This window comes from Hemitrygon akajei, chromosome 4, assembly GCF_048418815.1.
Source record: "Hemitrygon akajei chromosome 4, sHemAka1.3, whole genome shotgun sequence".
Classification (NCBI taxonomy): Eukaryota; Metazoa; Chordata; class Chondrichthyes; order Myliobatiformes; family Dasyatidae; genus Hemitrygon; species Hemitrygon akajei.
The window spans coordinates 160,170,733-160,187,464 of NC_133127.1; the positions used below are offsets into that span (position 1 = coordinate 160,170,733).

The following is a 16,732-nucleotide window of genomic DNA, read 5'->3' on the forward strand; positions in this document are numbered from 1 at the left end:
GTGGCCTAATCAGAGTTTTATAGAGCTTAAAGCTAACACCCCATAAGCTTTCTTAACTACCCTATCTACCTGTGAGGCAACTTTCAGGGATTTGCGGACATGTACCCCCAGATCCCTCTGCTCCTCCACACTACCATGTATCCTGCCATTTACTTTGTACTCTGCCGTGGATTTTGTCCTTTCAAAGTGTACCTCACACTTCTCCAGGTTGAACTCCATTTGCCACTTCTCGCCCACTCCTGCATCCTATCGATGTCTCTCTACAATCTTAGACAATCCTCTACACTATCCACAACACCGCCAACCTATGTGTCGTCTGCAAACTTGCCAACCCACCCTTCTGCCCCCACATCCAGGTCGTTAATAAAAATCACGAAAAGTAGGGGTCCCAGAACTGATCCTTGTGAGACACCCCTAGTCACAACCCTCCAATCCGAATGTACTCCCTCCACCACGACCCTCTGCTTTCTGCAGGCAAGCCAATTCTGAATTGACCTGGCCAAACTTCCCTGGATCCCATGCCTTCTGCCTTTCTGAATAAGCCTACCATGTGGAACCTTATCAAATGCCTTACTAAAATCCATGTAGATCACACCCACTGCACTACTCTCATCTATATGCCTGGTCACCTCCTCAAAGAACTCTATCAGGCTTCTTAGACATGATCTACCCTTCACAAAGCCAAGCTGACTGCCCTGGTCAGACCATGATTCTCTAAGTGCCCATAGATCCTATCTCTAAGAATCTTTTCCAACAGCTTTCCCACCAGAGACGTAAGGCTCACTGGTCTATAATTACCCAGACTATCCCTACTACCTTTTTTGAACAAGGGGACAACATTCACCTCCCTCCAATCCTCTGATACCATTCCTGTGGACAACGAGGACATAAAGATCCTAGCCAGAGGCTCAGCAATTTCTTCCCTCACCTCGTGGAGCAGCCTGGGGAATATTCCGTCAGGCCCCGGGGACTTATCCGTCCTAATGTATTTTAACTCCAACACCTCCTCTCCCTTAATATCAACATGCTCCAGAACTTCAACCTCAATCATATCGTCCTCACCGTCATCAAGTTCCCTCTCATTGGTGAATACCGAAGAGTATTCATTGAGGACCTCGCTCACTTCCACAGCCTCCAGGCACATCTTCCCACTTTTATCTCTAATTGGTCCTACCTTCACTCCTGTCAACATTTTGTTTTTCACATAATTGAAGAATGCCTTGGGGTTTTTCTTTACCCTACTCGCCAAGGCCTTCTCATGCCCCCTTCTTGCTCTCCTCAGCCCCTTCTTAAGCTCCTTTCTTGCTACCCTATATTCTTCAATAGCCCCATCTGATCCTTGCTTCCTAAACCTCAAGTATGCTGCCTTCTTCCACCTGACTAGATTTTCCACCTCACTTGTCACCCATGGTTCCTTCACCCTACCATTCTTTATCTTCCTCACTGGGACAAATTTATCCCTAACATCCTGCAAGATATCCCTAAACATTGACCACATGTCCATAGTACATTTCCCTGCAAAAACATCATCCCAATTCACACTCGCAAGTTCTAGCCTTATAGCCTCATAATTTGTCCTTCCCCAATTAAAAATTTTCCTGTCCTCTCTGATTCTATCCTTTTCCATGATAATGCTAAAGGCCAAGGAACGGTGGTCACTGTCTCCCAGATGCTCACCTACTGAGAGATCCGTGACCTGACCTGACCTGGTTCGTTACCTAATACTAGATCCAGTATGGCATTCCCCCTAGTCGGCCTGTCAACATACTGTGACAGGAATCTGTCCTGGACACATTTAACAAACTCTGCCCCATCTAAACCATTGGAACTAATCAAGTGCCATTCAATATTAGGGAAGTTAAAGTCACCCATGATAACAACCCTGTTATTTTTGCACCTTCCCAAAATCTGCTTCCCAATCTGCACCTTGGTATCTCTGCTGCTACCAGGGGGCCTATAGAATACTCCCAATAGAGTAACTGCTCCCTTCCTGTTCCTGACTTCCACCCATACTGACTCAAAAGAGGATCCTGCTACATTACCCACCCTTTCTGTAGCTGTAATAGTATCTCTGACCAGTAATGCAACCTCTCCTCCCCTTTCCCCCCCTCTCTATCCCTTTTAAAACACTGAAATCCAGGAATATTGAGAATCCATTCCTGCCCTGGTGCCAGCCAAGTCTCTGTAATGGCCACTACGTCATAATTCCATGTATGTATCCAAGCTCTCAGTTCATCACCTTTGTTCCTGATGCTTCTTGCATTGAAGTACACACACTTTAGCCCTTCTACCTTACTACCTTTACACCCTTTATTCTGCTTCTCTTTCCCCAAAGCCTCTCTATATGTTAGATCTGGCTTTACACCATGCACTATACTTGCAGTTCTCGCATGCCCTTTATCCTCCTCCACCTCACTTCCCCTCCCCCTACAAATCTAGTTTAAACCCCCCGGAGCAGCACTAGCAAACCTTCCTGCAAGGATATTGGTCCCCCTGCAGTTCAGGTGCAACCCATCCCATTGGAACAGGTCCCACCTTCCCTGGAACAAGGACCAATTGTCCAGAAACATGAAGTCCTCCCTCCTGCACCAACTCCTTAGCCACATATTTAGCTGCATTATCTTCCTATTTCTAGCCTCACTAGCACGTGGCACTGGTAGCAATCCTGAGATTGCAACCCTGGAGGTCCTGTCCTTCAACTTTGCACCTAACTCCCTAAACTCTCTTTGCAGGACCTCCTCCATCTTTCTATCCATGTCATTGGTCCCTACATGGACCACGACATCTGGCTGCTCACCCTCCCTCTTGAGAATACTGAGAACTCGATCCGAGGTATCGCGGACCCTGGCACCAGGGAGGCAACAGACCATCCGGGATTCTTGATCTCTTCCACAGAACCTCTTATCTGTCCCTCTAACTATTGAATTCCCTATCAGTACTGCTCTCCTCTTTTCCCTCCTTCCCTTCTGAGCTGAGGGTCCAGTCTCGGTGCCAAAGGTGTTGAGATAATTTAGTCAAGAAGACAAAGGAAAAGTATGTAAAGCTTAGAAAGCTAGAATCAAACAGAGCCCTTGAGGATTATTTTTAAAAAGCCATAAAGAACTCAAGAATGTAGGAGGAGACATAAATTGTCCTTGGAAAGTAGTATTAAAGAGAATCCCAAGGCATTCTATACAAACATCAAGAGCAAGAGGATAATTAGGGAGAGGCTAGGACCACTCAAGGACAAAGAGGGGAAACATCTGCTTGGATGCGGAGGACGTGGGTGAGGTATTTATCAAGGAAAAAGACGACAAGCCTTTCAATCCAGAATTATTAGAACCTTCTCCAATATCAGCACATCCTTTCTAAGATACGGGGCCCAAAACTGCTCACAATACTCCGTGAGGCCTTGCCAGTGCTTTATAAAGCCTCAACATTACATTTTTGCTTTGATATTCTGGTCCTTTTGAAATGAATACTAACATCACATTTGCTTTCCTCACCACTGACTCAACCTGCAAATTAGACCTGCCAGAGCCAACATGTTAGAATGGAAATTGGGAAAGGGAATTAAAATGGTTGGCCTCTAGGAAATTCTACTTCTGTTGGAATTGTGGGAGGTGTTTGACAAATCAGTCCCCCAGTCTATGTTGGGTCTCACTAATGTGGAGGAGGCTACATTGGAAGCACTGGATATAGTAGACGGCCACAACGGATTTGCAGGTGAGTTGTTGCCTCACCTGGAAGGACTGTTTGGGCCCTGAATGGAGGTGAGGGAGGAGGTGAATGGGCAGGTGTAGCACTTCTGCCAGTTGCAGGAAATAGTGCCAAGTGGGAGATTAGTGGGGAGGGACAAATGGATAAGGTGATCGAGGTGGAAGTGATTTCTGAAGAAAGTGGAGAGTGAGGGGGCAGATAAAAATGTGTAGGGTCCCATTGAAAATGGTGAAAGTTGTGAGAATGGTGTGTTGGATGCAGAAGCTCATGGAGTGGTAGGTGACGACAGGAGGATCTTTATCCCTGTTAGGGATGTGGGAAGATTCGGTAAGCAGGGGTGTTCAGGAAATGAAGGAGTTGTGAATGAGGACAGCATCATGCCCATGGCTACACCTTGGGTTTAGAGAAAGTGTGAGGAGCTGAAGGAAATTGTTGAGTGTGAGGACCAGTTCTGCCAGCTTGAGTAAGGTGGTGGTGGAGGGGACGCAGTTAGGTCTGTTGTCAAAAAAAAAGCAGAGAGCTTTAAGGCCTTTGTGATGGGGAATAGAAGTGTTTATGGACTGGACATCCATGATGAAATTGAGGCATTCAGGGCCAGTAAAATGACAGTTACTGAGGAGATTGAGAGCAGGTGAATTGTTGCAGATGTAGGTGGGAAGTGACTGAACCAAGGGGGATAAAATGGTTGAGTTGTGCGGACACAAGTTCAGTGGGGCAGCAGCAGGCAGAAATAATGGGCCTACCCGGACAGTCGGGCTTGAGGTAGAAATGAGCAGTTGCAGGTAAGGGAACTGTGAGTTTGGTGGCAGTGGATTGGATATCTACTGAGTTGATGAGGTTGGTGATGTTGTCTGAGACAATGTCCTGATGGTCCTGAATGGAGTCCCTTTCAAGGAGTAAGGAGGAGGCCTCTGAGAGTTGCCGCCTGGCCTTCGCAAGGTAGAGGTTAGTCCACCACACAATAACACACCTTTTCTCTGCGGGTTTGATAGTGAGGTTGGAATTGGTGTAGAGAGAGTGGAGGGCAGTGCATTCAGAGGAAGTAAGGTTTGAGGAGGAGAGAAAAGTACTGAAGTAGAGCTGATTGATATATCATTTGCAATGAGGGATGAAAAGATCCAGATCAGCCAGAGAACCAGAGTGGGGTATCCATGAAGAGGAGGAGTATTGGAGGCAGAAGAAGAGGTCATTGGTGTGAGGTAGAGAATACTTGTCAAAGAAGTGGACTTGGAGACACAGGCAATGGAAGAAGAGCTTGGCATCTTGATGGGTGTGGAACTCACTGAGGTGTGGGTGAAGGGAACAAAGGTAAAGCCCTTGCTGAAGATAGAACTTTCCACCTCAGAGAAGGGAAGATCAGAGGGAATGGTGAGGACCCAGCAGGGTTTATAGGTGCGATCATAGGGAGGAAGAGAATTGGTGGCACCAAAGGAGAGGGGATGTTGGGGTGCTCAGCAAAGGGAGGGTGGGAGGATGATGCAGGCACTGAGGACCTAAGAGCTGACAGGAGGGCTTGAGAGACTCCCAGGGTCTCCTGGAGTTGGGGGTAGTGGTGGGAGAAGGGAAGCCCATAGGCCCAGGTGGGTTAGTAAGTTTGCAGATGATACAAAGCTTGGAGGCGTTATGAATAATATAGAAGACTGGCAAAGAATACAACAGGATATAGATCAGTTACAGATGTGGTTGGAGAAATGGCAGATGAAGTTTAACCCAGACAAATATGAAGTGTTGCACCTTGGTGTGTAAAATGTAAAAAGGCAGTACACTATTAAGGGCAAGACTCTTAACAGCGTTGATGAGCAAAGGGATCTTGGAGTCCAAGTTTATAATTCCCTGAAAGTGGCTACACGGCTTGATAGGCTGGTTAAGAAGGTGTATGACATGCTTGCCTTTACTAGTCGTGGCATTGAATTCAAAAGTCAGGAAGTTATGTTGCACCTTTATGAAACTCTACCCCGTATCTGAAGTATTGCATACAGTTCTGATCACCCCACTACAGGAAGGATGTTGAGGCCTTGAAGAGGGTGCAGAAGAGGTTTACCAGGATGCTGCCGGGATTAGAGGGCGTGCTACATCAAGAGGTTGGACAAACTTGGGTAGTTTTCTCTGGAGCTTTGGAGGCTGAGGGGAGATCTGATAGAGTTTTATAAGATTATGAGAGGAATAGATAGAGTAGACAGACAGTATCTTTTCCCAGGATTGAAATGTCTAATATCAGAGGGCATGCATTTAAGCTGAGAGGGTAATTTCAAAGGAGGTATGAGCGGCACGATTTTTTCCACAGAGAGCAATGGGTCCCTGGAAGTGCCTCCTGGAGTGGTGGTAGAGTCAGATATTTTAGAGACTTCTAAGCGGTGTTTAGATAGGCACATGAATGTGAGGAAAATGGACATTGTGTAGGCAGAGGGGATTAGTTAGGTTGCCCATTTGATTGATAATTTATTTGGATCAGCATAACATAGTAGGCAGAAAAACCTGTTCCTGTGCTGTACTATTCTATCTTGCATGTTAACGGTGTGTGGGTAAGGGTCACAGAAATGGCTGTGATGAAATAGTAAGCAGGCACAGAAGAGCAGCCACAACTGGCATCAGTGAAGGAGTCTGCTCAGTGCCGCCAGCTCTGCTTGGCTTAGCTTTTGCATCTTGGGGAGGGGTGTATAGGGAAGGCATGTGGAAATGCCCCATTCACAGTGTGCAGAAGATGGCTGCAGCACAGCAGCAGCTGGATAGCCTGTCCTTATGGTCTCCCATGCACCCATGCTCAGTGAGTCAAACATTCATAGCGCAGGAAAACCTTTAATGAGCTTTTGGTCTTAATAAATTTCAGATATCCTAAATCCATTGATACTCTGTATTTACCCAGTTGGTGACATCTTCACAACGCTCTATTCAATCACTTGAACAGTTTTCCTATCATAAAATCATAATGACTCTGCTTAATCATATTATGATTTTGTAAATTATATCTTATCAAATCCTTAATGATATTTCCACCATTTTGCCAATTGAAGCTAATGGCATTGGTTAAGTCTTGATGAAGGGTCTTGGCCTGAAATGTCGACTGTTTACTCTTTCCATAAATGCTGCCTGGCCTGCTGAGTTCCTCCAGCATTTTGTGTGGTTAAGTTATTGTGTTACCTATCCTATTCTCCAATCTACTGAATTATTTCAGAAGTGAGGAGATTTAGAAAGATCCAAATAAAACTTCTCTGCCACCACTTCTTGTACACCTTCTGGGTGCAGGCTATCAGAATCAGTTTGAAACCCATTAAATATTATAATATTTCCACAGGTAAGCTAATTCCTCACTATCTTTAGATCCTTAGTTCTCTTACATTTCTATTTTTTCTTATGTCTTCTATACTGAAGGCTGATATAGAATAATTATTCAAATTCTTAGACCACATTTAATTTCCCCTATAATTGACTCTTTTGGACCCACATTTTTGTATATTTTATGCTAATTTTGTCTCTTCCCTCCTTACCTACTCCCTCTTGATGAAAATTTTGGTCTTTCATTGTTGTTTCCTAAATTTCTTCCAGTTTACATGGCCATGGAAATCCTTGCCCTCCTGGAACTTCCATAAGAGCTGCCATTTCCCCATGGGCAGACTACTTTCTGTTGATGCTTGCTAACTGATTTGATGCAGAGCTTGTTTCTGGGCTGAATTCCATTTAAAGTGCCAGGATCGAAGCTGCTAGATGAAAATAGCAGATGTACGTACAGGATTTCATTTGGACTTCCTCAAATCATCAAAAGGTTATTTGGGAGTAATGCCCAACATACCTGAAATCTAATATATGTATATCCTGTTTCAGTTTAAATATACTATTTTCATTACTCATCCCATTATCCAATGTCAGTTCGACGTGTTCCATTTTGTTATCTTGGGAAATACTAAAGCCGATAATATTGCCTCCTATTACCTGTAGTCATTGTGCTGCCATTTCACTAATGGCACTATTCCCAATTTTTTCTTCAAATGGAAGAGTTGGGTTGCTGGAAAGCTGCTGTAGAATTAGTGTGTGGGGCACAGAGATCTCACAAGAGATGGTGAGAGACAATGAGAGAGCCAGATAATGCTGGGGTTTGGCACATTGAAAGTTTGTGAGAGTTAGACTGTTGAGAAATGGCTGACCTACGGGCAAGAGAGGTTGATGAGAGTGAGAGTGTACAGATGGCTGGCTGAGGAGAGGACAGAAGTAGAGAGAGCAAAAAAGAGAAAGACTGGTGAGTATCTTGAAAAAAATGCTTTCACCAAACTTCTGCCCTTGCATATGACCATTCTAAAACACGTTGTGTTATGTTATGTGTGGTGAACTACATATACCTGTCTGGACACGCCCCCTGCTGACTGCTCCTGTGGCTCCTCCCACAGACCCCAGGTATAAAGGCGATTGAGGCCTGAGCCCGGCCCTCATTCTCCAGGATGTAGTATGGTGGTCAACTACTGCTTGTTCTTTCTTCCAGTCAATAAAAGCTGATATCTCGCCTTCACGTCTCAGAGAGAGTTATTGATGGTGCATCATTATGGTAATTGCTACCTTGATATTTCCCTAACTTTACTTAATCTGCTTTCAGCTGCTTCTAATCATGTGCACCGCTGTGGGACATTTGCTCTTGAGTGGTAGGTCAGGTTGTGAGGCTGACTATAATTCCCTGATATAGAAATCTTGTATCGCCATAGGACAGCTGAGATAGAGGTCATAATCTTCAAGGCCTCCTGCTAAAGCAATCAATTTACTTACCTAGTTAACTTATCTTAAAGTGGCTAATCATGGAACTTTACACTTTTGAGTGAAGAAGGCTGAGAAGTGACTTGATAGAGGTGTACAAGATGACAGATGGATAGCCAGAGACTTCTTCCCAGAGCAGAAGTGGCTAATACGAGGGGGGATGCATTTAAGGTGACTGGAGGGAAGTATAGGGGATGTCAGAGGTAAGTTTTTACACAGGGAGTGGTGAGTGTGTGAAAGGTGCAGCCAGGGGTGGTGGTAGAGGCAGGTACAATAGAGACATTTAAGAAACTCTTAGATAATCACATGGATGATAGAAAAATTCTGGGCTATGTTGGAGGGAAGAGTACATTATAAGATTGGGGCAACATTGTGGGCTGAAGGGTCTGTACTGTGTTGTAGTGTTCAAAGGTCTGTGTTCTGTGGAACACTTACTGATGCTGTTGATGTTCCACTTTGACTCGGATCCTCAGGTGAGGCAAGAACAGGTATTAAAAATAACACTGGAACGTTTAAACCCTCTAGCTCAAGCCTGCCTTTTTATTTAATGTCCAGACTATATATAATCTAAATTAAAATCAGTATGTCTCATTAGTATAAGAACTTCTGGGCCAGTCTGAAGGTCTGTAAATAGAAACAAAATAAACCATATGTGTATTGCACCAAAAATTGTGCTTTCAACTCAATAATTACAATCAATTATCAGTCTTTAATTGTATATAACAAATGATCAATACTTGTCATGTATTTAATCAGTAATCAGAAAACTAGTTTTGCTTCTTTTGGTCATGATCAGGAAATAAACCTTCATACATTACAATGGCCATAAATATTGATATAAGATGTTCAGTATGATTAGGTCTAAGCAAATTTATATATTTTGTTGGAAAATTGGATCATTTGAAATTATTTTTTGATTGAAGGACCCGGAACTAAGTGGTGACAATATTACTTGTCATTTATTTATATATGATTTCTGTGTATGCATTTCAGTGGAAACTTTAACTTAAAATAAACAATGTAGAAGTACGTAAAATGGCAGCCAAGGGTTTGCCATACAACTCTGTGTTAAAGGTCGATCCATTGAATGGCACCAGCAATAATTCTTTGTTCAGATCTTAACAAAAAATGATGTGATTCCTGACAGCAGGTTTAATTTTATAATATGAAAGCAAAAAATTAAGTTTCATAGCAAAAATAAGAAATAAAACACAAATGCATCACGAGGCATTTTAAAATTGATTCTGTTACACTCATTCTTTTCTGATGTATGCTTTCTTTCTACTGCATTTGAGTTCTATTTTTTCAGCTTTTAATCATATAATATTGACTTTAGATAACCTACATCAAATCACCAAAGCTTTAACTATTTAATTCCTCCAATGAAGTGAAAGTTACTGTATATAAAACAATTAAGTGTTCAGCAAAATCTCAATAAATTTAAATTGGAATTTATAAAAATTAATCATCTATATTTGTAATCCAAAAATAGAATTTCACATAATGTGCAAGTTTCCTTCTTTGAAAGGTCCTACTTTCTTTATGTTACATTAACAACTTTTACCCACTATATGTCTCGTCTTTCCTATCTCTTGGCATGCTTTCTTCATATCATAGGAGCAGAAACGTGTAGATGGCACAACCCGTGAGGTGAAAAAAGTTAGAAAAGCCAAGAACAGGCGACAGGAGTGGAATATGATGGCGTATGACAAAGAACTTAGACCTGACAACAGGTTATCTCAAAATCTATGCCATGGAATATCTTCAGAGGGATCAGTTTCCCCAAGCAATAGGTCTGTGTATATATAACCTCCCTGGTCTATAAGAACATGGTAAAGTAATCTGGTTTCCAGAATTCTTTGCTTATCACATGAGGAAAAATCAATAATTATACAATGAGCAAGAGCTGCATACTGAAGTATTGTACTGCTGAAAAAAATTCAATTGAAATATAAATATATATCAACTTTTTAACTTAAAAATTCCAGCACTTGTAAATAAAGATTAAGATCAAGAGCAAGTAACAGCAATGACATTATTAGAATAGAGGTTGAAATTGCAGCCAAAATTACTAGAAGCGCAAGGATCACTTGCACTGGGTCATGTGGATTGAGGCTGTCCCAGATTTGAACTTAATTTAAGTTGCACCAATGACCTGCGAGTTCTAAACAGATTCTATAATTGGGAATATGTGAAAATATGACTCAAGATCTGTGTTTAGAAGGCGAGTGAGAAGGGAATTGAATTGTTCATGGAATTGTATAAGATTGGCAATAGGTTTGTGGCGGTGAATTTTCTTCCTGTGGATTCTGCTAAGTCCAAATAAATAAAATTGGTATTTATTTTGAAAAATGCTATTAAGCACAACCCAGTTAGCTATAACTACTACAGTTCAAACTCTGCTTATTTTCAACTAGGTTTTAGTCACAAGATCCAAAAACAGCTGTTGAACAGAGCCTAACTCCTGTTTGGGAAAGAAGAATGATTAAAAAGTATCTAGAATGTCTTTATGACAATTGGAGCACTTTATGCCCAGAATAGTGCAAATCATAATATGAAATTTAAAGACAGAGCAGAGAGTTTCACTCTCTATTGTTTAAGGTGAATGCTCTTGCGATTTCATTACTTTCACTTTATCTGAGTTTAGTCACTAAGTTTTGACTGTAAAGAAATGAACACAACCAATAGTCTAAATTCTAATGACGGAAATTCTAATTATCAAAGGGTGCACCTCCAGTAGTCTAATGATTAGTTATGTATGACTACCCAGCTCTCCGACCAACTCTCCTTCCTCTCTTGTCCTAATCAATGATGGTACAGTGATGTTGCTTTGTCTGAGGTCTGCTAACTTATCAGAGTCTGAGGATAATACTTGTGATCTTTCTGAGCCATGTAGCTTTAATGTTCTCTAAATATCAAGGGAACCCCTAAGGATATTTTATCAACTAATTGGTAATTTTGAAATTCAGAATTTAATGGTGAGAAGATAATTAAAGCATTCTAAAGTAGATTAGTACCACAACTGTGTTATTCAGTGTGGATGTAGATACTTCTGGTGTTTTCATTTAACTTTGCAAAGGATTCTGTTGAAACAATAATTTAAATGATAATATGTAAGAATAGCTCTGTTATTTCTTATATTTCAGTTATTTCTTATTGCAACATGAAAACATAATGGCAACTTGTATAGCTAAATGTAACCCAAATGAGAATCCAGTTCTTTCACTATATGTTTTCTTTCAGGAAGTTATGGACTTAAAGGAAATCATCCTACAAAATTAAGAATTGGCAGTTACACAATAACTTAAATGAGATATGAAATGTACTGTTTTGGTAGTGCCATACTGAAATTTTCAGAATTGTTGGATGTTACTACTCTTAATTCCCTAATGCACTTTTAAATGGCTTTTTTTAAGCTTTTCAAAAATTCTAGATTCAAAGTGCATTTATTATCAAAGAATGTATAGATTATTCAACCTGGAGATTTGCTTGCTTAGCGGGCAGTCAAAAAGCAAGGAACCCAAAATAACACAATTTTAAAGTAAGACCAACCCCCAGTGCCCACAGAGAAAGCAAACAAATAATCAGAACAAATCATGCAAAAAATAAGAGGCTGGCAACAACAGCAACATTCTGAACCAAATTGAGTCCTTGGATCCAAATCCCTGGAGCAGGTCTGAGTGGGCCCAAAGCCTTGGTATTCGGTATTTGGTATTTGCTCAGTAGTATGATATATTTTCAATGGACCAGTTGGGTTTCTAAGAATTGTAGGAATTGGGTCCCTCTGGGTTTTTCAGGAACATGGGAATGAGGCTCTTGTGAGTTTCTGAGGGATGTGGGAATGGAGCCCTTGAGAGATTCTTAGAATCGTGAAACTGGTGCTTCATTAAATCTCTTAAGGAGTTTAGGAATGGGGTAAAGTGAGTTTAATTGTAGACATTGCCTAGTGTGTGCTAGATGACAAGCCATCAGGATTTCTGATCAATTGGATGGCAGACTATATTTGAGCATTGCAATATTGCACATAAATATATTAGCTGCTTTAGAAACTTGGTACTGTTTGTTTTTCAGCACCATTCAGCTGAAATCAGCAAAATCATTGTGAAGGATCAAAGAACTTCAAACTCAATTTTTATGTTCAAATTGAATTTCTGTAGGAGTTTTACATTAGTTTAGTAGAATCTAACAGAAAAAGCCTTTAATAATCACCAGAGTAAGAATTTGGTGAAATGCAAATGACTAAGTCAAAATGTCAGCAAAAGAGCATTTATCAAGATGAATTCAGTTTGCACGTCTATTGACGATTGTACGCAAACGAAAGCTGTTGACACATTCAAAGACATTTTTTAGCTCTAGTGACAGAATAAAGCAATTTCCTTTTGCGCTTATTGCTGCTTCTGTTTGGTAATAGCATGCTTTGACTTCCAGATTAAAAATTTGAGCACTCCTGTCTAGCTAGATGCAGAGCTCCCTCTACAGTGTCATACACAAATGAACATTTCTTACTGCACCTTTCATCCATGCACCTGTTTGATATCATTGTAAATTCATGTCGATTCTTTCCACTGGGCACTGAACTGAGATTGTTATTGAAACTCATTTCATATTGAACTTATTTCTTGTTTGCATTTTGTCTTTCAATTAGTACAGTCTGCTGCAGCTATTAAAAAATTACAAACTAGATAAAATTCACGATGCCTTGAGTTGTAATAGATATATTATAAATTAGACATTGGTGTTTTATATTTTAAGCTTATTTTAGATCCTCAGCAATAAAATAGATTTGATGGATGTTCAGTGAACATGCTACAATATTACCATTAGTTATAATCATGAAATTTAATTCGCATGTGTCAAAAATTACTGATAGTAACATTTTGAGCCATATTTGATCATATTGTTATTGTTAAGCATGATGTTAATCATATAATTATTGTAAAAAATCTGAATTTGGATATCATTTTTAAAATAGGACTGTTGCTTTTCAACAGAAGTTGAGACTGTTTTGAGATTGGTACCCATATTATTGTTTGATAAATTTGCACCTTAATTTGAACTGAGGTTTCCTCCGGACCTTAGTTTAAGTAGCTACTTTTGGTCATTTGTTTATTTCCCATATTGGTATGGTTTTCCCTCCAGAGAGAGAAACATAAATTGAATTCAAACAGAAATCACCAAGTTAATGTGAGAAAAGTCAAAACAAGAAAAGAAGAATGGGAAAGAATGAAAATGGGCAAAGAGTTCATGACAGACGCAAAGGAAATGGAGCAGGCCGAGGTCATGAAAGAGGAGAAAATGTCTAAAGGGTTTGTTAGTTTTATTATCAAAGCCTTGACTGCTTTGGTACCAATCCTGCTGCTGGTCTTGTTTTGTGATTTTTTTCGTTGCATGAGAACAGCAGTATTCTAATTGCCTTTTAATTGGTCTTTTGGCTTCCTGGGTAACATAAGTGTCTACGTATTAATAACACATCTTCATGCAGTAAAATAATATTTCTGAATTTTCTGAACCTTTCTATCTAATGAACTCTCTGCTCAACTAATTTATAATGATAAATTTCTTTTTTTACTTAATTCTGAACCTAAAGCTTTTTCATAAGTGCTCTGTAACATTTTCAGTGCAGTTAATCAATCTTTTCCATGTATCCGCATTGCCACTTCTAAAGTTTTATAATCAATTGTTTAATATTTGTATTTGAAAGTCATATTTTAATTTATGTTAAAGAATAATCAGTTTTAATGAAAAAAGAAAATGAAATTTAAGTTTTAAACGTATTTTAAACAAAAGTACATTATTTCTCAGCCAAATGCAAATATTTTATATTAAAATATACATTGCTTATCTTCTTAATTTGTAGGTCTTGGGACACAAGTGCTCAAATTATATACAAATTTGCTTATAAATATCGATGTATTCAATTTATAGGTTCTGTGGGATGGAATTAAAGGCTCTCGCATCGTGGTCAGTGTCACACTTGAGGAGGTTTTTGAAGTGCTTCCAATGTATTGGCTTCCTCTCTCTGTCTTTAATGACTAATGTCTTGGCTCTCAGTGGGATAAGACTTGATTATATAAGCCATAAATTATCCATTACAGCTCTGAAAAATCTGTACAAGTCATGCCTTTTCAGTGATTCCTGTTCTTTAGATCACTGGTTTTCTTTCAGGTGCCTGTAGAGCTGATCTTTACTCTTTGAGGAAAGATGGAGCTTCCAATCCAAGAACAACTCCTGCATTCAGTTAATTATCTCCTCAACAGCCTAAGCATTCTCATCAGGCCATTCTGGATCCTCCTTGAGAAGCGAAAAGTTGTTTTTTTTTTTGGTGCCAATTATGATAGGCGTCAGTGCATTAACTGTGGTCACTTTGTGGCTCCTGTACGCTTGGAAGCTTGTGAAGTATAGGCTGAGTTGAGCTGCCTTTCTCGAATCCCTGAGCACTTTGATGTTTGTTTTCTTTCAGTAATACTTCTATTGATGCTGATATCCTGGAGCCAGATTGATGAAAATAACAAGGCACGGAACTAACAGGGAACTGTTCAGTACTTTTCAGAACCAAGATGCCATGAGCCTCAGTAATCAAGCTGTATTTTGGCAACTTGACACTTATTTTTGCACACACTTGGAAGTAAAACTTCAAGTATGTTACAGGATAGGCCTTACACTCAATATCGACAAGACAAACATCCCCTGCCAACCTGCTTCCATTGCACAACACTGCCTTCTGACAATAGTGGTTCATGGTGAGATCCTGGAAAGCCATAGCTCAAGAGCTATTTGGTGATGAAATTGATACCTACCTTCAATGAGTTAGCACAGCTTTGATTGATAGAATATTTAAAGATCAAGTCCTTAGACCTTCCCCAAAACTCAGGATCTACTGAACAACAATGATAGATAGTTCTGAGACCAAAACTAGCAACTTCCCTGGAAAATCAACAGCTTAAAATTTGGTGTGCAAAATCCTCCAAATGTACTGGAAGGATAAGTGACCCAGTGTCAGTGTCCTCTCCCAGGCCAATGTCCAGCATTAAGGCCTTAGTTACACTCAGTCAGTTACATTGGGAAATTATGATTTTCCCTTGCCTGATACCAGCCCCCAAACAGATATTATCATGAGAAGAGATCATTAGGTGGACAAAGGAAATGATTCAAGTATGTGCCCAAAGCCTCCCTGAAGAACCAGAGCGTTGCCACCAATTCCTGCATCTGATCCATGGCAAGTCAAAATAGAGAAGGAACTTGCTGGGTGTATTGACAATCTTAAACCCATGCCTTTGAGAGCATACAGAACTCCTGTATAAGCATGGAGAGAGATCATTACCTCTCAGACTATTAGGTCATTTCCAGTCATCCTATTAGGCATATCTTGTGCAATTTGTGAGAGAGTCTGCAGTTCCCATATTGGTCTCATTGGTTGCATCAAACGGAGCAAAAGCAAATCATCCTCAATTCTGAAGATTGCTTTTGAGCAGAGGTTCCCAACCTTTTTTATGCCATGGAGCCTTACCATTAACTGAGGGGTCTGTGGACCCCATGTGGGCAACTCCTGCTTTAGAGGAGCTAGATATATAAAGTAACATGTCTACTTTTGCTAGTGATGTCATGAGATGAAAACATAAATTAGCAGGTCTTGTATTCTGTGCCACTATGCCAGTATTGTTTTCTGTCTATTATATAACCATATAACAATTACAGCACGGAAACAGACCATCTCGGCCCTTCTAGTCCTTTCTGAACACTTACTCTCACTACTCTGTCTATTCTCTGCCACTTTTTCAACTTGTACCCAAAACTGCAATTCTTATGGCATTTTCATTTATTTTGTATTTATCTGTCTAGGTAAAATACAAAAGATTGTATATATCGCCTTGTTTATACACCATTTGGAAAGCTCTATTTACTTTTGGGTTATCAGGCAATTTTAAGTAACCCGCCTTTATTTCCACAGGCAGGTATTGAGGGATGATATAATTTAGCTGTTTAAGATGATAAAGGAATTCAGTACGATTAACTACAAACTATTTTCCCTGATAGAAAATAAAACAATGCGTTAGATCTAATGTGGGTGAACAGAATTGAGGCTCTGATGAGGTGTGATACGTTAGATTGGTGGAACAAGCGTGAATGACTGAACGCTTCTGTTCTTATATTCTTTTAAAGTGAAGGTAGATATGCTGTATATATCTGTGGTATTGTATAGGAATTCCAACCATCTCTTTTTTTTGTGGCAAATATGAAACATCCCTACTTTTGACTTGCAGAGGCCTTTCTTACATATTAGCTTGTTCCTGTAACT

At 40.2% G+C, this 16,732-nt stretch overlaps 1 protein-coding gene across 12 annotated transcripts in view; it reads left to right on the forward strand.

Moving 5' to 3' along the window:
- LOC140726859 (actin-binding protein WASF3-like) overlaps positions 1-16,732 on the forward strand; it is a 142,915-nt gene that overhangs the window by 113,277 nt on the left and 12,906 nt on the right. For 11 of the 12 annotated variants that reach the window (XM_073043792.1, XM_073043795.1, XM_073043793.1 and 8 more), the window contains one exon: positions 10,054-10,229. In XM_073043792.1, the coding sequence (XP_072899893.1) occupies positions 10,054-10,229 (176 nt within the window). Of the gene's footprint in view, positions 1-10,053; positions 10,230-13,575; positions 13,743-16,732 lie in introns of all 12 variants that reach the window. The other variant, XM_073043800.1, reaches the window with a different exon arrangement.